The following is a 27,434-nucleotide window of genomic DNA, read 5'->3' on the forward strand; positions in this document are numbered from 1 at the left end:
ACGGGAAAACCAATCTGCAGGGACACCACCTACTTTAGCTTGGACACGAAGGATCTCAGTAAAGTTACTGGTCCCATTATGTGAAATGTCTCTGTACACATGAATAATTGCTTTGTTGACTTCCTGTTTAAGGCAGAGCTTGTTTACTTATATCAAAACAAGACAAACAAGTGTAACATTGTCTATTTAAAGCAGAGGTCTTCACTGTCCTGAAGAGTTTAGCAACAACCCTAACCAAACACACCTGAACCAGCTGATCAAGCTCTTCGGGACAGCTTGACAGTCACAGGTCTCTCTCTGTACGAGCCGTGTTGAAGAGCTCTGGTTTACAGTGCACATTTCCCACCCAGTGGTGACTCCTGCTAACTACAGCACAGCAAACATTACACAAATGCGGTATGACTAAATGCTTGAAACTCCCCCAAAATAAGGTAAATATGATAAAGTATGGTAGCTTTACTTTTATGATATTTTATATTTATATGTTTATATTATATAAGTTTTATTTGACATATATGTTCAGAATAACACATATATCAGGATGGGTAACAGGTCGAGACCACTGGGGTGAGACCGGCCAGAATCCACATTTTATAAGGCCTTTTCACTTTTCATGCTGTGTTAATTTAATGTTAGGTAATAGTTCAGCTAATAGTTCTGTTTCTAACAATGATCCACCAAATTGTACTTTGATTATAGTGCCATGAATGTGGATTAAAATATCTACCTTTATCTTTTACACTTAGACTTGAGAGCTTAGACTTGAGGGGGGAGGAAATAATCTTCTACTATTTACATTCCTGAAAGTAGCATTTACACAAAATAATAAACATAAGAGCATAACAAAAATCTACCGCTTATCCAGGAGCTGTCAGTTTATCTCGTTTCACTGCGCATGCGCGCGTCTTCAAACATGGCGGCCCCCATGAAGCTGCAATGTCTTGACGACTTTCCATCACATATTCATCCTCTTCACGTGCTTATCAACAAATCACACTTCACCCAGAAGTTTCCAGACTACACTGAACCCACATACGCGCTGTTATTTTCGCCGACGGACCAGCAGTCACCCTCTAATCGGGGCTTTTTGGTGTGCGCGCACATCACTCCAGAGGAGGAGACCGATGTAAACACTCACACGTGTCTCGCTGTGTACGCGAGCAGATCTTTCCTCAAACACTACGGGCTGAGGGAGCATTCGCTGGGAACGGTTCGTCCACAGTCCCTGCTGCCTTTAAAGAGGATTGTGCTCGGCGCTCGGACGAAGCAGAGCTTTAAATGGGCTTGTTCAGAGCAGTTCTGCAGTGGTTTGCTGGTCCTGCTGTCCTGTCCCGGGATGACTCTATTAGCGAGGCAGGGGGACTCGCTTCTGCTCCCCTTCCATCACTCACTGGGCGCTGCGCATGCGCAGATGTCAGACGTGCTGGTGCTCGAGTGCACACCTGTGAGCCAGGGCATGATCACAGTGGACACGAGTGTGCTGGTGTCGGACTGCAGAGATCTGGACCTGAGCAACACCTCCTCCATCATGACCAGCACCAGACTGGCATCTTCCTCTCTCTGCGTGTCTGATTTCGCCCAGTACGCCAACAGCTTGAGCTCTGCCAGCTCTCTGCTCAACAGCAAAGTCTTGGACTTCAGTGCTTTTTTGCAGGCTCTTGAATGCAGACTTGACATCCGGGTGGTTGATGTCCCGGATCTCCAGAAACCAGGAGGAATCCTGTCCAGGCTAGAGCCGGATGAGGGCTTGGACGTTGACAGCTGTGTATTTGTGAGCAAGAGCTTGTTGCTGAAGCTGGGTGTGTTTAACGGGGAGTGGGTCATTGTGTCCGTCCCAACGGATAAGGCCAAGAAGACTCCTGTGCCTGCGAGTCCTGTCCCGGGACAGGGCGAGGGCACCTGTAAGAGGCAGGGACGGGTTCATCTGGCCTCAGTCAGAGCCTTTGACACACTTCCACACCAGCACACGGATGGGAATGACAGTGTGGGCTTGATCTCAGCAGTTCAGTGGTTTAACCTGTCGGGGGGGATGGCAGTGCCTGTCGGGAATAAGGCCATCAAAATTAAGGTGAAGACGTCTGGAATAATTCTGACAGTGATGCTCAAGTAATTTGAGCTTTAAAATAATAAATTCACAGTTTAAAAAATGGAAATTAGAAGATTATTCTTTTTTTTTAATCACAAATATTACTATTAAAGGAGTAGTTCACTTCAGAATTCAAATGTCCTGATAATTTACACTCCTTCACGTCATCCAAGATGTTCATGTCTGTCTTTCTTCAGTCGGAAATAAATGAAGGTTTTGAGGAAAACATTCCAGGATGTTTCTCCATATAGTGGCTTCAATGGGGCCCACGGGGTCGAAGGTCCAGATGTGAGTTTCAGTGCAGCTTCAAAGTCTCGACACGATCCAGCCGAGGAATAAGAGTCTTATCTAGACAAACCAGCGGACATTTAATAACAATATAAACATTTATATACTTTTAACCACAAATGCTCATCTTGCACTAGCTGTGATGCGACACACATTACCCAATCACCTGTAAGGTCACGCGTGTTCCGGTTTATAAATGAAGGATAGGGTGAAAAACTCAAATTTTCTCCTCCAACTTCAAAATCATCCGACATCGTTGTTTTACCTTTTATTTTTATTTTATTTTTTGTAAATGGCGTTGGACAGTCTTTGCTTGTTGGCTTTATAAACACTAGGTCTGTTCTTCCGCCTACGTCTCGCTTGACGTTTCAACCTGATAACGTAATGTGTGTCGCATCACAGCGAGTGCAAGATGAGCATTTGTGGTTAAAAGTATATAAATGTTTATTTTGTTATTAAATGTCCGCTGGTTTGTCTAGATAAGACTCTTATTCCTCGGCTGGATCGAGTCGAGACTTTGAAGCTGCACTGAAACTCACATCTGGACCTTCGACCCGTTGGACCCCATTGAAGACACTATATGGAGAAACATCCTGGAATGTTTTCCTCAAAAACCTTCATTTCTTTTCCAGTGAAGAAAGAAAGACATGAACGTCTTTGATGACGTGGAGGAGAGTAAATTATCAGGAAATCTTAAATCTAAAGTGAACTCATCCTTTAAGTTTACATTAGATGAATTTGATATAATTTCATTACTTGGTTTGAGATGAGAATGTTTTGCTAACATTCCCATTAAGTTATGAAAACATTTCTGAACATTGAAAACATCCAGTTTTTTAGATGTTTTAAATACTTGTTGTCTTGGTGATATGAACGTCAAGGAAACATTCTATTGATTCTTTCATCAAACGTTACTTTTGAATGTTTTCTGAACGTTCTGAAACAAATAGTGACATTCCAAACATGTTAAACGAACATTCAACTAAAACGTTTCAGAAAAAGTACTAACATTTTGAGAACATTATTAAAGACCAGAAAACCGAATGAACTTATAATAACGTTACTGGAAGGGACGTTTGTTCGTAACCTTGAGAGAACCTTGACACAACGTTAGCTAAACTCCTGAGTAAATTCCCTGTTAGCTGTGATAGAGATGTCCACAACACACATCGTTTCAAAGCAGCTTTACAGTAATTCATGATGTTGATGTATAATATTTTAATATCATGCCTTAAAGTCGCATTTAGCAGATTAGAGCGTGACGATAATATAGTTCACATTTTGTGACAGTATAAACAATCAAGCTGTTGAGATTTGCTATATAACACATATATCACTTTACGTGAGTTTACTGTATGCGAATAAAGATGGACACATTTATATATATAAATATAACTTTATATGTAGAGCTGTACGATAAGTTAGTTTACATTTTGAGATGATATAAATACATTTTTTATAAAGTATAAATCGCTTGGCGTGAGTTTACTGTACTGAATGTCACATTTATGTAGAAAAAGTCAATATAAATACCGAATTAATTACCTAAATTACTCAAGCTTATTATTTTTTTAAATGCTACAGAGTTCAAACGGAATGGAATGACTTATACACTGTATTTAGTGTTGAAAAAGCTGAGTTTGATAGAGTTTTGAATCAGAAACGGCTCTGCTGATGTCAGATATCTTCAGGCATGGGTCTGCTTATGCTGTTGTTCAGGTCTGATCATGTGACCGGATGTCTCTGTGTCTTGATCATGTGACCGGATGTCTCTGTGTCTTGATCAAGCAGAGGTGGAACCAGGAGTCTCTGCACACGGGGTCTCCGCACACGGGGTCTCAGACGTCTGCGAGCGCGTGTCGATCCGCGGCGCCGGCGTTTGCTCGAGAGCTGCGCATTGAAGCGGTCATATCTCCTGACTACGCCTCGCACGGGCCCTTCGACACACTCCTCCACACACACTTCAGCACACCCAGGTGCCCACTGAGCGCTTCACACACCCATCAGTCTCTCTCTCTCTGTCTGTCTGTTTCCCTGAATGCTGTGTTTGTGTTCAGGCTTGTTCAGCGGGGGAATATCCTGGGAATCCCATCGGAAGGACATCCTGATCTGATAGAGAACAGCTCTGAAGGAATCCTCAGCTGCAGGTTCATCTTCTTCTCTATTGTGTCGTATATCTGAGTGAAACGCTTCTGGAACAAGTACAAATGTGGGCGGGGCTTGATTGTGTCCGTGTGGAGTTGATTGGATGGTTGGTTGTGGCTTGCTATTGGCTGATCTCATGTGATTGACAGGTTATAGCCCCGCCCACATCACCAGAGAAGAGAAGAGATGCTGCAAGAGGAAGATATTCTGATTCAAGATTATGAGGAACATGAATTTAAAACAATAATGATGTGCACTGATAAATCATTTATAATAAACACTGCTATAGTCCATAAAATGAAGAATTTTGCTTTCATGGTGACTTGAATGATCTTTGAAAGTCAGACTCTTGCCTGTTTTGTGATTGGCAGGTGGCCAGTGCTGTATTTCAGAGTAAAGCAGGTGTGTGGGTTTTCTGCTGAGGAGGACGAGGGTTCTTCATATCTGGCTGATTCCAGTCACACTTCACTGTACATGGTGAGGAATGAAGACAATCGCATTCATCAGTTGTCATGTGCAGATTGCTGAAGCTCTGATTGGCTGTCACAGGGAGGCTCCGCCCACAGCCCGTGCCCCTGCTCTGTGCTGCCGAAGGGCTCGTCTCTCTGGAGGAGTCTCAGTCCCGCTGGCCTGTCCAGCACTGTGGAGAAACTGCTCAGCATCATCCAGCCGCACCTCACCGAGAGGTACAGGCGCTCGTGTCCGCCCCCGTCTTACAGTCCTGAACTCTTTCTCAGTTCACTTCTGCAATTCTGCGAAATAAACTCGCAATTCTGACTTTTACCCCTTGTAATTGCAAGTTTATTTCTCGTAATTCTGACTTTATAACTCAAAATTGCACGTTTATTTCACGTAATTCTGACTTTATAACTCAAAATTGCAAGTTTATTTCATGTAATTCTGACTTTATAACTCAAAATTGCAAGTTTATATAATGAAATTCTGATTTTATAACTCAAAATTGCAAGTTTATTCTGACTTTATAACTCAAAATTGAGTTTATTTCACGTAATTCTGACTTTATAACTCAAAACTGCAAGTTTATTTCACGTAATTCTGACTTTATAACTAAAAATTGCAAGTTTATTTCATGTAATTCTGACTTTATAACTCAAAATTGCAAGTTTATTTCACGTAATTCTGACTTTATAACTCAAAATTGCACATTTATTTAACGTAATTCTGACTTTATAACTAAAAATTGCAAGTTTATTTCTTGTAATTCTGACTTTATAACTCAAAATTGCAAGTTTATTTCATGTAATTCTGACTTTATAACTCAAAATTGCAAGTTTATTTCATGTAATTCTGACTTTATAACTCAAAATTGAGTTTATTTCACGTAATTCTGACTTTATAACTCAAAATTGCAAGTTTATTTCACGTAATTCTGACTTTATAACTCAAAATTGCACATTTATTTAACGTAATTCTGACTTTATAACTCAAAATTGCAAGTTTATTTCACGTAATTCTGACTTTATAACTCAAAATTGCAAGTTTATTTCACGTAATTCTGACTTTATAACTCAAAATTGCAAGTTTATTTCACGTAATTCTGACTTTAAAACTAAAAATTGCAAGTTTATTTCATGTAATTCTGACGTTATAACTCAAAATTGCAAGTTTATTTCACGTAATTCTGACTTTATAACTCAAAATTGCAAGTTTATTTCACGTAATTCTGACTTTATAACTCAAAATTGCAAGTTTATTTCACATAATTCTAACTTTATAACTCAAAATTGCAAGTTTATTTCACATAATTCTGACTTTATAACTAAAAATTGCAAGTTTATTTCACGTAATTCTGACTTTATAACTCAAAATTGCAAGTTTATTTCACATAATTCTAACTTTATAACTCAAAATTGCAAGTTTATTTCACATAATTCTGACTTTATAACTCAAAATTGCAAGTTTATTTCACGTAATTCTGACTTTATAACTAAAAATTGCACGTTTATTTAACGTAATTCTGACTTTATAACTAAAAATTGCACGTTTATTTCACGTAATTCTGACTTTATAACTAAAAATTGCAAGTTTATTTCACATAATTCTGACTTTATAACTCAAAATTGCAAGTTTAAATTTGCGAAAAAAGGGGGCAATTCTGAGACTTAATCTTCAATCACAACTTTATTTTTCACAATTACAACTTTATAGCTTGCAGTTTTGACTTTATAACTGAGTTTATAACTATTTCTGATGTAATTATGACAAAAGCTGCTCGTGTTTTTATTAACAGAACCTTGGAGTCTCAATATATTAAACAAATTAACCACAATTTTATGATTCTGTACTGTATATTCTTCAATAGAAACAATAAGAAAAAGAAAAACATCTGAATTTTATGTGTTTCTGAGGCTGGATTTAGATGCATTTATTCATGTTAATTTATTAATTGAAACCCGTTTGAGTCATCCTGAGCCCTCTGGTGGAGAACTACTGCATTAGAAGATGTTTTAACTAGTAGCTGTTACTGTATTGCAGGAATACTGAAGTGATCAGATGTTAATTTACACACATATTTTTAAACATTATTATATCGCAGCTCTCTTGCGTTGAGTCGAGGCTGTTCAGTTCTCCTGATGGGTCCGAGCGGCAGTGGGAAGGTGACCGTGGTGAAAGCAGCTAGCAGGAGGCTACATCTGCATCTCATTAAGGTGATCCGGGATTATTCTTCATTATTTCTGCAGTTATGAGCATCAAAATCTTCATGAGTTCAGTCTCTCGTGAAGCGCACAGGAAACACAATTGATTCAGGTGGAGTTTGATGTTAGCATGTTGCTAACAAATGTAATACTCTAACAAGCATAAAAACACACAGAACACACAAATATTGGGTAAATCTGATTGATTCATTGAACTATTTTCATTGATAGATTTATACACTGAAATAAATATTTGTATATTTTTTAGTCAACATTTATTTATTTTCTTGAATTCGTCCCCACAGCTTACTATTTAGTTCCCTTTGTAGTTTAATTTTTTTTAATTAATTTGTGTTCTTGCTTTGTTTAAGCCGTGGCCACATTGTTCTAATTACTTCCCTCATTTTATTTAAAATGACCACATTTTACTCATTTGTTAATTCATTTTAGTTAGTCAACAACTTGTTGCCATAATTTAACTTAATTACAATAAGGGAACTAATGTCACATTCTCAATGTTCAGATATCTAAAGGTCTGATGTCCTGATATGACAGGAGTAGTGAATGAGTGTGTGTGTGTGTGTGTGTTCCCGCTCAGGTGGACTGCGTGACTCTCTGTGCCGACACTGCAGCCGCGTGCGAGGCTAAGATGAAGTCAGTCTTCGAGAGAGCCGAGCTCCATCACCCATGTGTTCTGCTGATGAGAAACCTGCATCTGCTCGGCCAGCGGGACGGCCCCGAGACGGACTCCAGGGTCGCGGCCTCGCTCTGCCGGCTCGTGGCAGAGGCTCATGCCAGGTGAGGCTCAGACACAACAACACCTGCAGCGTAAAGGGAAGTTCTGCTGGTTTGAAATGAACTTTTTCCCTCACCAGCCAATTTGGCTACAAAATTAAGTTACTGGCCATTCAGATCCTCTACTAGCCAAAGAAGAAGAAGAAGAAGAAGAAGAGATAAACCAGATTAACTACGCCACAGCTTATATATTATATAATTTGGATTTCATACATTCATTTCTTTCTCAAACAAAATCCTGTCATCCAGCATCTCCTCCCTTCCTCTTTCATCCTCATCCTTTTCACCAAAAATGTGTTTTAGATGGACTGATCAATACAGCACAAAGAACATCAAAAAAATTTAGGATGTTGGAAAATAATGTATTTTCTGTTAACCAAATGCTTTTTAATCTTCGCTATTGCTTCACTGCAAATGATCAAGCGCACCGTTATTTGTAGCGTAGAGACGTTTGTTCAAGTAAGCCAGATATGACGATATTCTGCACAATATGCTGTATTTAATATATCATTGATGACTCAGATTTGGCTTACAAGAACTTCCCCAGCAAAGTGAGTAAACATAATAACACGCCGAACTGGCTCGTGATTTGACAGCGTTACCCGCCACAGTTGAGTTTTACCCGCATTTGGCAGGTGTTAATTTCAAAGCCTGCTCATCAGCCACCCTTAGCTTCTCCTCTTCTCCTGCAGGGTGGTTGTGGTGGGGTCTGTGAGCGGACAGAGAGAGTTGTCCTCAGATGTGATGGCAGCGTTTGTGCACCAGGTGGCGATAGAGAGCCTGTGCGAGGAGCAGCGCAGGGCGATGCTGGCCAGCCTCAGTGACGACCTGCTGCTGGGAAAAGACGTCAATCTGGGCAAGATAGCCAAACACACAGCTGTGAGACATCTGACCGATCATCCATCTCTGCTTTCAGTGGAAATTGCTGCACTAAAGGATTAGTTCACTTCAGAATTAAAATTTCCTGGTAGTTTACTCACACCCACGTCATCCAAGATGTTCATGTCTGTCTTTCTTCACTGGAAAAGAAATGAGGAAAACATTCCAGGATGTTTCTCCATATAGTGTCTTCAATGGGGTCCAACGGGTCGAAGGTCCAGATGTGAGTTTCAGTGCAGCTTCAAAGTCTCGACTCGATCCAGCCGAGGAATAAGAGTCTTATCTAGACAAACCAGCGGACATTTTATAACAAAATAAACATTTATATACTTTTAACCACAAATGCTGGTCTTGCACTAGCTGTGATGCGCCACACATTACGTTATCAGGTTGAAAGGTCAAGCGTGACATAGGAGAGAGAACAGACCTAGTGTTTATAAAGCCAACGTGCAAAAATTAATAAATAAAAGGTAAAACAACGATGTCGGATGATTTTGAAGTTGGAGGAGAAAATGAGAGTTTATCGCCCTATCCTTCATTTATAAACCAGAACACGCGTGACCTTACAGGTGATTACATAATGTGTGAAGTCGTGGACGTGCAAGACCAGCATTTGTGGTTAAAAGTATATAAATGTTTATTATGTTATAAATGTCCGCTGGTTTGTCTAGATAAGACTCTTATTCCTCGGCTGGATCGAGTCGAGACTTTGAAGCTGCACTGAAACTCACATCTGGACCTTCGACCCGTTGGACCCCATTGAAGACACTATATGGAGAAACATCCTGGAGTGTTTTCCTCAAAACCTTAATTTCTTTTCCAGTGAAGAAAGATAGACATGAACATCTTGGATGACGTGGGTGTGAGTAAACTACCAGGAAATTTTAATTCTGAAGTGAGCGACTCCTTTACATCACATTACCGAACTAAAATGGAACCGTTTCATGATGACTTTGTTTCTGTGTTGCTTCCGTAGGGTTTCGTTTTAGGAGATCTTTGCGCCCTTCTTACCAACGCTGGGAAAGCCGCTCACAGGAGACTTCTGAAGACGTAGTAAGTGTTCACCCGACTCCGCTCATTCACTCTATTCATGGATGTAGTTCCTGACACCGTCGAGGTGTTTCTGCTGTGTAGTTTCCCAGAAGCGGCGAGTGAGCAGGACGAGGAGGATCTGTGTGTGTCTGGCGTGAGCATCTCGTCTGAGGACTTCAGCTCGGCACTGGACGTCCTGCAGGAGGCGCACTCACACGCCATTGGAGCGCCTAAAGTACAGTTGCATGGTTTTGGGGGGTTTTTAGGCCTTTGCGGAACAGAAGTACTCTTTAGCATACTGTAAAACACAGTTCTTATTACAAAAATAATATACTTTTGAAAATAATATATGGTTACACTTTATTTTTTGTTACAGTGTAATACATTTAAGTACTGAGTAATAATAACTAACTACATGTACTGGTATAGGGTTAGGATTAGGGTTTGGTTTATGATTAGTTGCATTCAAGACCCACTTAAGTGGGACTTTCAGTATTTCATATTTACTTCTGTTGTCTTTGAAATATGGTTAAAGTTACTGCTGATGGTACTGACAAGCATTTATGGTAAACTCAAATATACTTTAATGTAATTTCTATTGAAACTTGTATGTCATGTATTAAAACATCTGTAATTACACATTTGTAATTTAATACATTTAAAATTGACTTTAAATTTAATATTAAAAACTCATTACAGTTCAAATTATAATCAAGTACACATTAAAATAAGTGCAGTTCCTTAAAGCACAACACAAAGATGATTAAAACAAACATTTAAAATGTTCTTAAAAATGTTAAGTTTTCTTTTGACAGTGCACATTTAAAAGTGCACTTAAGTGTGTTAAGAAACATAGTCATGAAATGACTTTCTTTAGGTGTAAAATTTTGTCTAATTAATATTACTTTATATGCCAGTAAAGTAATTGAAAAATATACTTTTTTAGATTTTAAAACTACAAGTGCACATTCATTACAATTAATAGCACTTTTGTTCACACAGGTGTTGTTTTCATGTTTAAATGTGTTCTTAAAAAATTCTGTCATAATTTACGATTTACTTAAAGGGATACTTCGCCGATTAGCATTAAGCTTTGTATCAGTAGAAACGAGTGACCGTGCTTCCCTCCCGCATGTCCCCCTGAGACGAGAGATTTCTGTATTGTGTGTCTGGAAAAAAAACTCAGATGACGCAAAAATCGTCATTTATCGTCATCAGAGGCTCTTTTGTCCAGAGGCGAGAGACTCCAGCCAGTAGGAGGAGCTCGTTCCGCATGTGTTCAACCCGCCCATAGGGGGATCTCACCATACAACACCGTCTTTTCAGTTTCGAGTCGACTAGTAGCCTAGCTGTATCATTTCTTCCGATACTGCCCTCTGTAACCGAGAGGCGTGGCTTGGCAGTGAAGCAAGTGCATTCTGGGAGTTGTAGTCTTTCATCCACATGAGCCAAAAATAAATTTTTTGGCTATTCTCAGTCTAGAAGGCACCAACTTCTAAAATAATTTCACATTTCTACTACATAAATGACCCAATTTAAATACACATTGATCTTTCCAGCGGTGAAGTATCCCTTTAAGTAGCAGTCCGATCTGAAGCGTTGGAGCTGTGGTTGCGGCTCAAGGCCCAGAGTTAGTCCTCTTGTTGTGTGTGTCAGATCCCGTGGGTGAGATGGCAGGACGTCGGTGGACTCCAGCAGGTGAAGAAGGAGATTCTGGACACGATTCAGCTTCCCCTGGATCACCCGGAGCTGCTCTCGCTGGGCCTGCGGCGCTCCGGCCTGCTGCTGTACGGGCCGCCCGGCACGGGGAAAACCCTGCTGGCTAAAGCCGTGGCCACCGAGTGCACCATGACCTTCCTCAGGTGAGCACGTGACAAGTGTTGAGTTCAGTGAGAGAGAGCAGAGACAACCCTCTACAATCACTCGCATATGCGAGTAAATTTCACTCTTGGCGACTAAATAATGTGTATTTGACGTAAACTCTAGTGTGAAGGCGCACACACGTCACACACGCAAAGAGAGAGAGAGCGAGAGTCTTACATACCACGCAAAACGACGCGCTACATGTGAACGATATTCTTGTTTGCATTTTCCTGTCCAAAATAACAGAGTTCAGCTGGAATTATTCAGGTTTTAAGAACAAGCGGAAGATATGCCGGTTTCTCCGGGAGTGGGCGGAGCTAATGCGCAAACTGCTATCTCATTGGCTGGCGCTCATCCCTGTTTTAATTTCAGCAAATCAGTTCGAGCGAACGCTGACAACGTGATTAACATTCATGAACCCAGCAGCTCATGTGTTGTATATTGTCATTATTAGTAGTAGGATTAATATCTTTTAATAATAATTATTATCAATTACTATTATCTTAAAAAATAAATAAAATACATATATATAAATATTATATCAGTCTGGCGAGTAACCAAAAAAATTTACTAGCCAATGGAGATTGTATTGCGTGTGCGTAGAGGGTTGAGTGAAACAAACTGAATGAACATGCTTTCATGTAATGAATGTGTCTGGTGTTTGTTTTCAGTGTGAAGGGTCCTGAGCTCATCAACATGTACGTCGGACAGAGTGAAGAGAACATTCGAGAGGGTAAGAGGATCTAAATAAACTACCCATCTCAATCTAGTGATGCATATGAGCTGATTTCCCCTGTATTTATGGGGTTTCCCTCTCTGTCTCCGTCAGTGTTCAGTAAGGCCAGAACGGCTGCTCCCTGTATTATCTTCTTCGATGAGCTGGACTCTTTGGCTCCTAATAGAGGCCACAGTGGAGACTCAGGAGGGGTGATGGACAGGTCAGCGTCACAACACCTTAACGCTACACCACATGTGCAGAAAATATAAGCGTAATAACACTAGTTATTCTGTATTAGTAGTACTTTGGTATGAGAATGCTGTCTGATTAATAAGGCCCCAATATACTTTGAGCGAAATTGAAGAACGAACTGGTGTGACGTCATTTTGAAAAGAGCTAGGAGATAATATAGTTTACACTATGTGATGATACAAATAATCAAAGAGTATATTTCTATGGAGTATATTGCTTTATGTGAGTACACTGTATGTATTGATGGATATTCTTATATATTCAACTTTATATATAGAACTCTGTGATTATATAGTTTGCATCTACAACGAGTGAACAGTGTATGATTATGAGTCAGGCAGCGTTACAGGTCAGAAGTCAGATTGGTTTGGATATACAACTACTTATAGTGTTTTGTTATTAGTTATTCATTTGTTATGTGGTCATATTGAGGATTATGAAACCTGTAAAGTTATGATCAATTTATAACAATTTGATGACAAGTCTAATTACAAGTAAATCAACACATTTAAAATACCTTGATAATGTCCACCACCACTAGAGGCAATGTTTACTTACGAGATTTGAGAAAAGTTGAGAAAATGTAGTTTCTTATTTTATTTATTTTTATTTAGGAGTGTGTTCAATAGCATGTTAGTTTTTGCTTTTGTGTCGTGAATCAAGAAACTTTAATTGTATTGGTTAAAGTACTGTTTCAGTGGCAGACACTTTTGAATCAAGTGAATCAATCAAACTAACTTTAGCAGGACAATAACTTTATTCTAGAGCTGCTATAAAGCCAAAACACTTTACTTTAATTTCCTATCATCAATGTAAAGCCGCTATGGAACAATCTACATTGTTAAAAGTGCTATATAAATGAAGATGACTTGACTTGACTTGACACTTTTAACCAAAGGGACTTGCATTGCATTATTGGTACTCATTCTATCAGCTATTGATTTCCCTGGCAATCGAGCCCATGATCTTGGCGTTGCTACTGCCATGATGTACTGTTTGAGCTACAGGATGGCTTGTTGCATCATGATAAGCCAAGTTTTGTCACTTGTATCACTAGGGTTGTGTCGCAGCTTTTAGCTGAGCTGGATGGTCTTCATTCGTCTGGAGACGTCTTTGTGATCGGAGCAACTAATCGTCCTGATCTGCTGGACCAATCATTGCTCAGGCCTGGCAGGTAAACAGATTCAGATAAAAGCTCTTCAATTGTTGTCTTGAAGGAAATGCATGAATTCTAGCAATTTGCCCTTTTTCAGATTTGATAAGTTGGTGTATGTCGGTGTGAATGAAGACAGAGAGTCGCAGCTGCAGGTTTTGAAGGCAATCTTACGCAAGTGAGTGTCCATCATGACGTCCCTCTCTCTCAGTGCGTTAGTGTGTTATGTGATGTGACTCTCTGCTTTCTGCTTGTAGGTTTAAAGTGGATCCCAGCGTGTGTCTGTCGGAGGTCGTGGAGTCCTGCCCTCCTCAGCTGACCGGAGCCGATCTCTACGCGCTCTGCTCGGATGCCATGATGTGCGCTATCAAGAGGAAGATTTCACTCATCACTGAAGGTACAAGCAAGCAAATCAGCAAAGCTGTCACAACAAGCAAATATTCAGTGCAGTGGAAAAATGAACAAATGAAGGAAGAAATGACTAACCATGTCAAACTAAATGGCAAATGTTTGATGAAAATGCCATCACCTTCACTTCAGATCTTCGTTAGGAGTCGGTTGTCAGTCATTATATGCAGGGTTTTCATGCATTTCTGATTATTATCAATGTTGAAAACAGTTGTGCTGCTTCATATTTTTCTGGAAACTGTGACACACTACCATTCAATAGTTTGGTGTAAGATTTATTTTAAAAAATAAAGAAATTAATACTTTTATTCAGCAAGGATGCATTAAATTGATCAAAAGTGACAGACATTTATAATGTTAAATATATCAAATACATGCTGTTCTTTTGAACTTTCTATTCATCCAAAAAACCTGGAACAAATCACGGTTTCCACAAAAATGTTGAGCAGTAAAAACGGTTTTCAACATTTACAATTGTAAGAACCATTATTAATAATTGAGCAACGATAATAGTGTAGCAGTAAATCATCATATTAGAATGATTTCTGAAGGATCTTTCTTATTGCCTTAGTTTCAGTTTCTGTTCCTTTGTTCTCCTTATCCTGCCACTAATCAGTTGTCATGGATACTCATTTACGATCACACCTGTTAGTCTTTAAGTTAATCATTATTGTGTATTTAAGTTCCTCATTTCCTTTCATTCATTGTTGAGTATTGTTTGTGCTATGCACTAGTGTTGCACGGTGTACCGATACTTCAAAAGTATCGCGATACTCGGAAATTAAAAACGTCACGATACCTAAATTTATCAGTATCGATACTTAAAAAAAAAAAAAAAACGCCTCCCATATGGACGTCTGTGTTTTTTTCCTGACGCACGCAGCAAAGAACCTGCCGCTGTCAGTGTCATGTGACAAAACACTACAGCGAGATGGCTGCGCTGCATGTGCGAGCACAAGTGGTCCACGACTCGTAGAAATAGATGACGCGAGGAGTGACATTATGGAAGTACGTTGCCTACCTTTCTCTGTTGCACGGTGAACCGATACTTCAAAAGTAAATCGGAAATGAAAAACGTCACGATTCCTTAATTTATTAGTATCGATACTTCTAAGAAAGACCGCCTTCCAGATTTGTAATGCTGGCGACACACTGACTGCGTGTCGTGTCCGTTTTTATTTCGGCTCCCATGTTAACTGCCTGCGTGACACACGCGTCTGGGCGCAGCTCGAGACGCGCGGAAAACGTGTGCATGCTAGAAATAGAACCGACGCCTATTTTTCACGCGACACGCAAGCCTGTTGGAAGCGTTTCCAGGCAAAATAGAATAGGAAAAGATGTTTCTATGTCATTTTGACACGAATACATATTAATAAATGACATTTTGATGTTTGAAAGTTTTGACATAAATACAATATAAATGTATTCTGTAGCCTATTTTGCCGTCAACACTGCCGACGTTGTCTTTGCTGCTATTGCTATATATTTATGTTTAACATGAAGTATAGGCCTTCCACAACTCTCTCCCCACATGTCAAATATATCACCAATGAGGCTTATCATATGTTACCAATATTAAACATTGTTTAATATAATCGCTGTTCATATTTTTATTCAAAGTTCAGAATCAAGATAAAGCTCTTATGTTTCTTATGATAAATGAGATAATGCTGCTAAATTTATAAAAAATTTTACCTTGAATGTCATTGCTCTAATTTATTTTTTATATTTTTATATTTCATATTTTGTTCAAATGTTTAATATATCTGCTGTTCATATGTTCATTTATTAGTGTGTTATATGATTAGAATGTTGTCCCGGTTTTAAAATAAAGCACAGCAATGATATTTGAGAGTGTTTCTCCCTTTTCAGGAAAAGTATCGAAAAAGTATCGAAATCGCAATACTTGACTTGGTATCGGTATCGAAACAATAATTTTGGTATCGTGACAACACTACTATGCACACAGTTTGTTTGTTTGACTTTCTTCACTTGGATTATTAAACTACATTTATATAGGAATTCCTGCGTCTACCTTCCTCTTCCCGTGGACTAAGCATGATAGAATACTCGACCTAGAAAGGATTTGTAAGGAGCATGCAGTGGACTTTATCACCCTTATCTGTGAAGGGCTTCACAATACGCATTTGTCAGCTCACCCAACGCTTTAATTTTAATGACGAAACAATTAAATAATTTTACTGGGTTGGAGCTAATTATTACTGCCCGCTGGACATGACCAGAGGAACCTGGAGAGATCCATCCTCAGGTGTCTGCAGTGCGCGTATCCCCAGCTAATGCCATCGCTCACGGCCAGTCACTTCCTTCCAGCCACTTCCTTGCCCCCACCTCCGCTGGTTCCCTCTAGTCCCTCGTCTCCTCCTCTATTGGTTCCACCCTTCAGGTTCGATTCCCCGTGGATCTTTCGGTCACCAGCTCTGCCTTGGAGAGTGGATCCCCTGGGTTTGCCTCGGGCATTTTCATTTATGAAACTATGAAATAAATGACTAAAATGGAGTCATTTATGACTCCATTTATTTAGGAGTCGCCTTCCGGAAGGGGGGAGTTCTATTATGATTTGCCTTAGTTTTGATTTTGTTTTCTGTCAGAATGTTTCACCTGTCACCTGTTTTCCTGTGTTCTTCATTTCCTGCCACTAATCAGTTGTCATGGACACAAATTTACGATCACACCTGTTATTCTTTGAGTTAATCATCATTGCGTATTTAAGTTCCTCATTTCTTTCATTCATTGTTGAGTATTGTTTGTGCAATATACACTGTTCGCTTGTGTTTCTTAACTTGTATTATTACACTACATTTATATTGGAATTCCTGCGTCTACCTTCTCCTCTTGGACTAAGCTGGACAACTATTTATTCACATAAAATATAGTTAATTTAAATTGTAATAATATTTCACAATATTATAATTGTTACTGTATTTTCTGAGAAATGTGGTTTTGGTGAGCAGAAGAGACTTCTTCCAAAAACAATAAAAAAAAACTTAATTATTCCAAACTATCTATCTATATATATATATATATATTAGAGGTGGGCATAGATTAATTTTTTTAATCTAGATTAATTTTGAAATTAATCTAGATTAATCTAGATTAAAATGGCTCATTTGAATTCTGCCGAAGGCATTCAGAATATGTGTGCTACCCAAATAATGACTATAAAAGTAAGTCTTTGAGAACGGGTTTCTCAAGCCAGGTGGCGCATTAGACCAGGGGCTCATCTCCTGTTTCCAAAATGCATCATAAACTGCTTGAGAAAGCTGTTCTACTCATAGACTGTAAAAGGTTACTACTGTACTGTTACCGTCCGTAGGCAACATTAGGTAGGCCTATGTTATTATCAACTACTATAGGCTATCAATTAGGGATGGGCGATATGGCCTAAAATCTATATTGTGATATACATTGCAGCCTCTTGCGATAACGATATACAGTATATTATAATAAAACCATTTCAGAACAGATTACACAGACCCATGCTAAACAACTGCTAAATGTTTTTGTTTTTAAAGGGTGTATGTAGTTTTGAGAACATATATTGTGCAAAACTGTAAGTACACAACATCATTTTGCAGATAAATAAAATTTAAGTACACTAGCTGCAGAGACTTAAGTAGGTCTAATGTTTATTATGGCTTGGAACTTATGAAACCCCAAATTTAAAATTAGAATATTGTCTAACTGATGTCTTTTCAGTTAAAAAGAAACACAACAACGATTCTTAAAATCGAGATGATGTGCTACACCACTAAGCAAGGCTGGATTAGTACCCCCAGGGGCCCCTGGGCACTGAAGCTCATGGGCCCCCTCCCCTACCTGACAACCACACCCTCCAAAGGAACACACACCAGGTGTGGGATTTAACATGCCAATCACTATTGATCAAAAGCTGAATGACTAGTTCACAAGACAATGATACGAAATACATTTTTCTGAAAAGTATGGCTGCACGATTTGGGGAAAATGTCATATTGTGATTATTGAGGTCAATAATATGCGATTGCGATATAGTAAACAAATGGTTTCATGAGTTAACTTGCTTATTTCTCAAGTAAAATGCACACACAGATTAGTGATAATGCTGAAATTTGTAGCCCATTTCTCAACTCAAACTAGAAACAACAACTAAATGCACTGTGTTTTCAAATTAAAATAAATTCAATATTGTTATTTGTCTCAATAATACAAGAGTTAAAAATAAATGTCATATTTACCTGTGCCTGTCAAACAGGTAGACCTAGGACATATACCGAAATTGTCAAACTGCACTGCATAAATTATAAATTAAATATAGACTAATCCTTATTATAGCAAAAAAAAAAAAAAAAAAAAACTTTAGTCAACAGCAGTGAGTCATTTTCTCTGTTCTTTTTGTTCTTTAATTAACTTTACTGACAGAAAGCTTTATTGGCTGCTGTCTCTTTAAGACCAGCTGACGGAGACGCGGCTCTCGCACGCGCCTCATTCTTTCACAACTCTTGACGTTCATCATAAGACAGCTCTTATGTTATGAAGATACTCGACAAAACGGACATTTTGGCATAATTGTGTGTGTTATTGTAAGTTCAAGCACGAAAGATAACTGTATTCTGGAGTGCTGTCTGTGCGCACGATACTGGCGCGCGCGCGTCTTTCTGTGTCTGTGTGTGTGTGTGTGTGTGTCACAGTCAGACTTTTGTCTTGTCGCACATGAATTGTTTAAAAGCAATTTTAACAATTGCTTTTAAACAATGGTGCCCCTGCTTTTAAACAATTGCTTTTAAACACGTGCCCCTGGGCACGTGCCCAGATTGCCCATATGGTAGATCCGGCCCTGCACTAAGATATATTGGAATGGGAATAATACACGCGCGCTGGTATTCAGTGATATCATGTTTCGTTTTGAATTTGAGGTGGTAGAACGGATTAGTCGTGTGTTAACTTACCGAACTGTTACCCCACACACTCTGTATATAGTTTGCTGCTGCTCGTCTGACGGCTTAAACCCGAACCAAGTCCAAATAATGGATGTTGCACCGATCTTTTTCACCAGCTTTCACTTTCAGCCGTGTTTACTTAAGATGACGACGAATATGCGTTGCAGCCGGGTTTACCTCGCGGCCGCGGGTAGATTGCGTCATCATCTCCCAACCCAACTTGGAGAATAGATTAACGGCGATATTTTTTTTATCGCGCGATAAGAGTCTCGCGTTAACGCAGCACGTTAACGCCGATAACGGCCCACCACTAATATATATATATACATACATACATGCAATTAAATATAAATATATTATTAGGATTATTATAAATATATTTATAAAATATAATAATATTGTCTAATTTAAAAAAAATATTCAGTAACGAGTGAATAAGTGAATTTATTTTGTGTAGTAAACCTGAAAACACTCTAGAGACTTTAGAATATTGTTGCTATTCTGTCGAAATATATCCTCCGTTCTTGTCATGAAACCGGAGGTGGGACATCGAGATGAACTGAATAGGTTTTTATTCACAGATGGGGTTCATCAAGTAGGTAAGTAAAGAGCATAAGTAGTTCAAAGGACAGTCACACTTAACCGACAAGTCTCTCTCTCTGCAGGATGGAAGAAGTGCACACAGATGAGATGCAGTCTGATATATCGGTAGCTTGAGGAGGACGAAGAAGGTAGGCAAACACAGCTGAGCTGTGTGCTTATTAATGGTGTTTGATGAGGAAGCGACAGGTGTGGCAGGTTAGTATTCCAGTGATTGTGAACGAGAAGGTGGAGCTGATGGACCTGGTGCTGATGGCATGCTGCCTGAATCCATGACAGTGAGTAAAGTGAGATCTAGAATGTCATTACGTGGAACCCATGTCCTTTCCTCAGGCTCGTATCCTTCCCAGTCCATGAGGAATTCTAGCTGGTTGCCTCATTCCCAGGAGTCTGAAGGAATGAATGGTGTATACCTGTTTATTTTAAGCTGAGGTAAGTTGAGCCAGTAAGTCAAATCATTAATTTGGTGTTAGATGGTAAATGAGCCAATGAACCAGGGACCCAGCTTACGACAGGGCAGTCGGAGACAGATGTCCCTGGTGGAGAGCCAGACCTTTTGTCCCTGATGGTAGGAGGCTGTTGCTGCTCTTCTCGGGAGTTCTGTGCATACTCGGCAGTAAGCGGTTCCAGCTGAGCTGATGGTTGTGGCAGTATGACCGCGGGTAAAGTCCAATTTCCTGAATCTTGCTTTCGGTTTGGCCATTGGTTTGGGGGTGATAGCCGGAAGACGAGCTTACTGATATTCAGAGAAGTTAAAAAAGAAAGCTTTCCACACATGAGAGGTGAATTTTGAGCCTCTATCCGATACGATGTCTTCAGGTAACCCGAAGTTACGAAAGACATGATGAAACAGTTTCTGGTTTCCAAAAACGGTTTCCGAGGCAGCGAGGAAGCCTTTGAATGGTACGAGTTTACAAGCAGTCAACAGCCACTAGGATATAGGTGTTTTCATCAGATAGAGGCAGGTCGGTGACAAAGTCTATTCCCAGGTGAGACCATGGACTGTGAGGAATGGGTAGTGGATGGGGCATGCTTTCCGGTAGGTGTCTCTGTGTTTTGGAGATGGCACTGATGGGGCATCCTCAAACAAAGCATTAGATGTCCTGGGTCATACTTGGCCACCAATAGTTTTCACGGAGGAATGAGAAGGTTTAATGGTAACCTGGTTGCTCGGATCCCGGAGACGAATTAACTGAGTCCATGAGGGTCACACGCAGGTTGGATGGTAGGTAGGTTAGTACACAGAGCATTGTGTCCCTTAGGACCTCTCGGCAGAGCAGGCTCTTCTCTAGTGGCAGCTGTTTACTGATCATTCGGAGACCAATATATCGGGCACACAAAGAGGGCTCGAGGGAGAATGGTTTCAGGAGTCTGTTGAGTTAAGTCTGGAGAGTGAAGGCGGGAAAGAGCATTCGCTTTGGTGTTCTTGTCAGCTGGATGGCAAATAACTTCAAAACGTGTGCAGAAAGAAAGCCCACCGGGCTTTAGCTAGGATTAAGACCGTATGCAGTCTGGACATATCCCAAGTTACGATGATCCATGATGACTAGGAACGGGTGTTTTTCTCCCTCCATCTAGAGCTAACTTGATGGTGAGAAACTCACGATTGCCGATGTCAATATTCTGCTCTGCCAGGGACAGTATTGGCATCCACTTCCACTTTGAAGGGTAGGTCTGGATTGGGGTGTTTGAGGATGGGAGCGGTGCAAAAGGCTTCTTTCATTTGGTTAAATGCTTCAGTGGCAGCTGGATTCCAAGACAGAGACTTGGGCCGTTTTCACAGTAATAAAGTGAGGGGAGAGGTAATCAGGCTGAAGTTGGCAATGAATTTCCTATAGAATATGCATTTTCATACAGAAAACTTTGCAGCTCTTTGATGGAAGTGGGTTGTAGCCAGTTCCTGATAGCAACTCTGGAGTATATCCCGCAACACCTAATTAGCCCATACTGCATAACCCGGTATTCTTAATGGCCAGATGGTGTGATGAAGGTGGTTTTACACTCGTTACCCTTCCTAATTCAGATTAGATTGTATGCGCTGCACAGGTCCAGGACTGTTGGAATCAGAGGAAGAGGATAATGATGCTTGACATCATTCCGAGATCTGTAGTCGATACACGGCCTCAAGCCTACGTTCTTTTTTGCCACGAAGAAGCAGCTTGAAGCAGCAGGGGAAGTAGATGGTTGGATGAATCCTTGTTTTAGTTAACCCAAATATGAAAATTCTGTCATCATTTACTCACCCTCAATGTGATCCAAACCTGTATACATTTCTTTGTTCTGCTTAACACAATGTAAGATATCTTGAAGAATGGTTGTAACCAAGCATATCTTGGGCCCCATTGACTCATAGACTCATAATCTGTTAATATTTGGGTGACCTATCCCTTTAAGGGCCTCTTTGATGTATTCATCCACGTCTCCAGCCATTGCCTCCAGGATTGATAGAGGATAGAATCTACCCTTGGGCAGTGTGGCACCAGGTACCAGCTCGATGGCGCAGTCCCATGGCTGATGAGGTGGAAGTTTAGTTGCCAGCTGCTTGCTGAACACATCCGTGAACGCCCTGTATTCTCCCGGCACACACACAGTGCACTGCACCTCTTGACTTTCAATGGTGGTGGAGTTGAGATTGACTAGAAGCTGTAGACAATGATCGAAGCTGTACTCACTCCACTCAGTTATTTCTCCAGTCGACCAGGAAACGGTAGGTGAGTGGATCTGTAGCCATGGGTGTCCCAGGATGATCTCAGTGGTTTAGTCTTCCAGCACCAGAAGTGAGAGCTATTTCTGTTTGAAATCGTTGAGCTTGCATTTAGAATTGCAGTGAACATTGCAACAGAAATCCGCTGCAATCCTCTGCCGCTCCAGAGAAGATCGCTGGTTGGGCCATGGGACTGAATGATGTGACTAACGCAGAAGGACTAGAAGGAGGATGAAAGTATTGTCGGAGAGTTTGAACTGGTTCAGCAAATGGATCGGGAATTCCAGTTTCCTGTGTGATTCTTTTGTTCAGTCCGGTCTTCTGTCATGATACAAGGTGAGACATGGAGATGAACTGAACAGGTTTTTATTCACAGATGGGTTTCGATCTTTTGGTTCGTCAAACAGGTAAGTGAAGAGCATAAGCAGTTCAAAGGTCACACTTAACTGACAAGTCTCTCTCTTTGCTGGATGGAAGAAGCGCACACAGATGAGATGCAGTCTGATATATCGGTAGCTTGAGGAGGACGAAGAAGGTAGGCAAACACAGGTGAGCTGTGTGCTTATTAATGGTGTTTGATGAGGAAGCGACAGGTGTGTCAGGTTAGTATTCCAGTGATTGTGAACGAGAAGGTGGAGCTGATGGACCTGGTGCTGATGGACCTGGAGCTGATGGGCCTGGTGCTGATGGACCTGATGCTGATGGACCTGGAGCTGATGGGCCTGGAGCTGATGGGCCTGGTGCTGATGGGCCTGGTGCTGATGGACCTGGTGCTGATGGACCTGGAGCTGATGGACCTGGAGCTGATGGACCTGGAGCTGATGGGCCTGGTGCTGATGGACCTGATGCTGATGGACCTGGAGCTGATGGACCTGGAGCTGATGGGCCTGGTGCTGATGGACCTGGAGCTGATGGACCTGGAGCTGATGGGCCTGGTGCTGATGGGCCTGGTGCTGATGGACCTGGAGCTGATGGGCCTGGTGCTGATGGGCCTGGTGCTGATGGGCCTGGTGCTGATGGGCCTGGTGCTGATGGGCCTGGTGCTGATGGACCTGGAGCTGATGGACCTGGAGCTGATGGGCCTGGTGCTGATGGACCTGGTGCTGATGGCATGCTGGCTGAATAATTTTCACTCCAGTGCAAATATTTGCAGTAAATTAAAGGGGTGGTATAATGCCTTTTTCACAAGATGTAAAATAAGTCTCTGATGTCCCCAGAGTGTGTATGTGAAGTTTTAGCTCAAAATACCCCACAGATATTTTTATATAGCATGTTAAAATTGTCACTTTTTGAGGGTGAGCAAAAACGCAGCGTTTTTGTGTCTGTTCCTTCAAGAGCTCCTGTCCTTTTACCTCACACACACATGCACTGAAAATTTCAAAAACTTTTAGACTTTTATGTTCAAACTGAAGTCAGAAAGATGGAGAGACTCTAGAAGAAGTGACAACATGTAGACAACCTTGCTGAATGGTTAGTTGGTGAGTTTATGTAGCTGATGTGTAGTTATCTTCTAGTCATTGATTAGCATATTCTGTCTTGATAATCGATAAATCGTGTTCTGGGGGGTCTGGGGGTTTATGTAAATTTTAGGGTTAGTGATGTCAATAACCCAGGAGGAATGTGGTGTAGTCTCTACCAGCCGTTTGTTGTAGTTCTTAAAAAGTGATTTCTTTAAAAGAAAATATCTCCTTTGCTTTGAACTTTGAGCGTCGTAACTTTGCAGATGTTGTTTATCCTCAAACAGCAACATTACACACTAACTAAAGTTAGAAAAGTGAAATCATATTCAACAACCCCTTTAAGAAACAACTATCAAAACAGTGTCTGTGCATTTGACAGTTCTACAGCTGAGATCTTTATTTGTCAAGTTAAGAGGATAATATTTTTGAACCAAGAAGAAATTAAAACATTACATTGTATATGCTTGAAACCCATGTGTTCACATTCCAGGTTCTCTCTCTGAGCCAGAAACAAACTGTGTGAATGCAAATGCTTCTAGCTACACAAGCTTCGATTCATACTGCATGTACTCTTGCTGCAGACATTCTTCAGTTGTCGTCTCCTACCTTCCTTTACTTCTTTCAAGCAAGTTAGTTTGTTATTTATTGGTTTAATGACACAGACGTTTATAGGAAACACTATCGCCCTCGGTAGCCTCAGTGATGTTTGAGTAAGTGTGCCTGAAAGTGTTCACGTCTGCGTTTGTCTACTTGAGTAAAGGATGTTTCTGGCCTGACTCTTTGTCTCTCTGGTTCTTTCTCAAAGTCTGGTCTACTTTCCTTCATCTTTCTTCATCTCTCTGTGTGCGGTGCAGGTGTGGATTCGGAGGCCGGCGCTCTGACTCTGTGTTCGGAAGACTTCAGACAGGCTCTGTCAGGCCTCCAGCCGTCCGTCTCTGAACAGCAGCTCAACAGATACAAACTCATCCAGCAGAAGTTCACCTCAAAATAACACTTGAAACCATTCCTCCAGTGGGACCTGCTGAACCTGAAAGCTGTGCACCGTGTCCTAACCAGACCTGACGTTATAAAGCTACTTTCACTGGTGCGTATAATTGTATATTAAACATCAGATGTCTTCTGATTGGCTGTGATTGTGTCATGTCGCACTTTCACCTTCAATTTTGAACGTTACAAGAGACTTGTCTGGTTAGGACAAGAAATGATCTCTAAAGAAAACTCAAGAAGAGCATAAAATATGTAGTAAGTGGAACCTGCTCGCGTTCACTTTCCTATCCCGCAGGATTTCTTTACATCTTCCTTAATGGGTTTCATACTTAATGCTTGAACGGAAATCAATCGGGCAGAAAAATGCAGAATCAGAAGGCCAGTCCCTTCATGCTAAGAGATTAAATATAATTTATGACTAGCACTGCAATAACCACAACTAAAGAGAAAGCATTCAGCTAGACAGTGTGAGTTAATAGTTGTGTTTGTGATGAACGGTTTTTCATAAAACACACAATATAAACGAGAACAATTCACTTGAATCTTCCTCTTCGGGTTTGATTTAAACACGCATTGGTCACACTTTATATTAAGTGCTTAGTTTTAGATCATTTAAGTAATAATCAATTAATTTGCTATGCAAACGTAAAAAAGAGCTGATAACAGTGATTGTATATTTTCTTAGAAATGTTAATATGAATAATTTTTTTAAAAGGTTTACATTTTCTTGTTTTATAAATATGTAATTACTATTTAATTACTGTGTTGTTACTACATATAACAAAGGACAATTGAACGACTTAATATAAAGTGTTACCATGTTTATTCAAAGAATTACTAAAAAGAAAACTGAAAGTAAACATGTGTGATTCTTCAAACAAATCTACGTGTCTGCTTTGACATGGAAGACAATATGAACACAAAAGACACAATTGTTCAAAAGATAAATTAATTGTGAAAATGTCAAACTGTGCAAGCATATATTTTGACTGATTGTGCTGTTGCTTGATGCTGGAATCAAGTGCGAATGAGTGAATCTGATGAAAACCCTCAAGAAATGTCATATTTCACCCCAAAATCAGATTTTTTTTTTTATAATTTAAAAATATAATTCATAAAATAATATATGTATTAAATAATTAATAAAATATACAAATTATATTTTGCTTAAATAAAATGTAATGAAAAATAATAATTGTTTTACTTTATAGTTGATTTGATGTTTATAAATGCGCTCAGGCAGGATGATATTTATTTCTGTACTAATGAGAATCCAATGGGAATAACTTGTGGAAAATTAGAAAACTGTCCATATGTATTTCAGTAATGAGAATTTTTTTTTTTTTTTTTTGTCATGAAAATAATGTCACTAAAAAAAATTTATTTCTTATTTTTTCTTCTGATTTTGCGGTGATTTATGAGCGATACTGGACATGCTTCATGAAATTCACCTGACAAGTAGTGCAGTTTTGAATTAAAATGTTCATTAAAAATTATGTGGATGTCTTTAGTAACAACTAATTAGTCACAGAAATGAAAGAGTTGCTGGAAACTTTTTTCAATAAAAAAAATTCAATCATGTTTTTTATGCATTTTCTCATGAAAGTTTTTGTTTGTTAAATGATAGTAGCGCCACAAAAAGATTAATTTGTATTGTGATATAACATGTTTTATAACTAGTGTTTGTTTTTTCTTCTTCTTCATTGGATATTGACATTTAAATGGATGATTTTCCTGCTGATCGGGACACGGTCACGGACTGTCAGCGGTCATGACGGCCTCAACAGTATGAGAAACCCTCTGGTGTGCTAGTTTACTAGCTTAATTGGCAATTACTAGCTGGCAATTATACATGTTTCTGTCTATTTTCTAATTTTTCCACCCACACACACATCATTAGGAATTGAAAAATAAAAATCCCTGAAATCCTGACCAGAGAACACAGGAAAGCACTGTCAACCAAAGGCACTGTAAAGAGCAAGAGCAATAATGTTCTGTCACACAAGGTGTGGTGTACTGAAGCATGACAGATGTGTATTTGAGAGAAAGATGAACAAATGTCAGTGTGTGTCTCCAGGTTTTAGTCTGGGGGTCTGGTTCTTTGTGGAAGATCCCTCATTTTCACAACAAACTCCGAAGCTCTTCTGCTTTTGCTCTGGCGTTTAGTTCGTGTGTTTGGTAGAGACGGGTGAGATGGTTTGTCTGCGTCTTGATCTGCGTTCATGTCGACGGCAGGCGGAGCTTCTCTCTGTGTCACTGACTCAAGTGAAGTGTGGCATACGACTGCAGGTTCTGCAACACAAGGGAACGCATGTCAGATTTCTGCCGGAAAACAGTCTGAAAAGCGTTATATTCTGGCTGCACTTCCATGAATAGGGGACAAAACAGGGCTTGAGATCATCAGCCCCAGGAGAGCAAACTTAATAATATATCAGCTGTTTATTTTATTAGGAATGTTCAAATGTTGCGA

General features: G+C 39.9%; 3 protein-coding genes across 5 annotated transcripts in view; 2 read left to right on the forward strand and 1 right to left on the reverse strand.

Moving 5' to 3' along the window:
- Positions 1 to 871: 871 nt before the first annotated feature.
- pex6 (peroxisomal biogenesis factor 6) lies at positions 872 to 26,545 on the forward strand. Of its 2 annotated transcripts, none has more exons than XM_082139713.1 (17): positions 872 to 2,068; positions 4,166 to 4,350; positions 4,432 to 4,521; positions 4,891 to 4,996; positions 5,069 to 5,205; positions 7,077 to 7,188; positions 7,775 to 7,974; positions 8,664 to 8,850; positions 9,827 to 9,903; positions 9,985 to 10,117; positions 11,539 to 11,744; positions 12,417 to 12,478; positions 12,575 to 12,683; positions 13,773 to 13,889; positions 13,969 to 14,046; positions 14,126 to 14,265; positions 24,832 to 26,545. In XM_082139713.1, the coding sequence occupies exons 1-17, from the start codon at positions 896 to 898 to the stop codon at positions 24,966 to 24,968; spliced, it is 3,249 nt and encodes a 1,082-aa protein (XP_081995839.1). In that variant the 5' UTR covers positions 872 to 895; the 3' UTR covers positions 24,969 to 26,545. The 2 variants fall into 2 exon arrangements, with proteins under 2 accessions (XP_081995839.1, XP_081995840.1); XM_082139714.1 differs by having other exon boundaries at positions 4,181 to 4,350.
- Positions 22,734 to 27,434, forward strand: part of LOC309476633 (uncharacterized protein) — a 41,882-nt gene continuing 37,181 nt past the window's right edge. Inside the window, exon 1 of the mRNA XM_082139766.1 lies at positions 22,734 to 24,070. Within this exon, the coding sequence (XP_081995892.1) occupies positions 23,096 to 23,725 (630 nt within the window). The 5' untranslated portion in view covers positions 22,734 to 23,095 and the 3' untranslated portion in view covers positions 23,726 to 24,070. The remainder of the gene's footprint in view (positions 24,071 to 27,434) is intronic.
- The window catches only part of kcnh1b (potassium voltage-gated channel, subfamily H (eag-related), member 1b), a 67,304-nt gene continuing 65,640 nt past the window's right edge, over positions 25,771 to 27,434 (reverse strand). The window contains exon 12 of one of the 2 annotated variants that reach the window (XM_082139718.1): positions 25,771 to 27,256. In XM_082139718.1, coding sequence (XP_081995844.1) covers positions 27,045 to 27,256 — 212 coding nt within the window. In that variant the 3' untranslated portion in view covers positions 25,771 to 27,044. The remainder of the gene's footprint in view (positions 27,257 to 27,434) is intronic. The other variant, XM_082139719.1, reaches the window with a different exon arrangement.

This window comes from Leuciscus leuciscus (genome assembly GCF_965113295.1).
Source record: "Leuciscus leuciscus genome assembly, chromosome: 15".
Taxonomy (NCBI): domain Eukaryota; kingdom Metazoa; phylum Chordata; class Actinopteri; order Cypriniformes; family Leuciscidae; genus Leuciscus; species Leuciscus leuciscus.

What these genes read in the sequence shown, in the direction of transcription:
- pex6 (XM_082139713.1), top strand. Translation starts at nt 896, where the DNA reads ATGCGCGCGTCTTCAAACATGGCGGCCCCCATGAAGCTGCAATGTCTT. An exon ending in CAGCCGCACCTCACCGAGAG is followed by an intron (nt 5,206 to 7,076) that starts GTACAGGCGCTC and finishes ATTATATCGCAG; the next exon opens with CTCTCTTGCGTTGAGTCGAG. An exon ending in GATTTCACTCATCACTGAAG is followed by an intron (nt 14,266 to 24,831) that starts GTACAAGCAAGC and finishes TGTGCGGTGCAG; the next exon opens with GTGTGGATTCGGAGGCCGGC.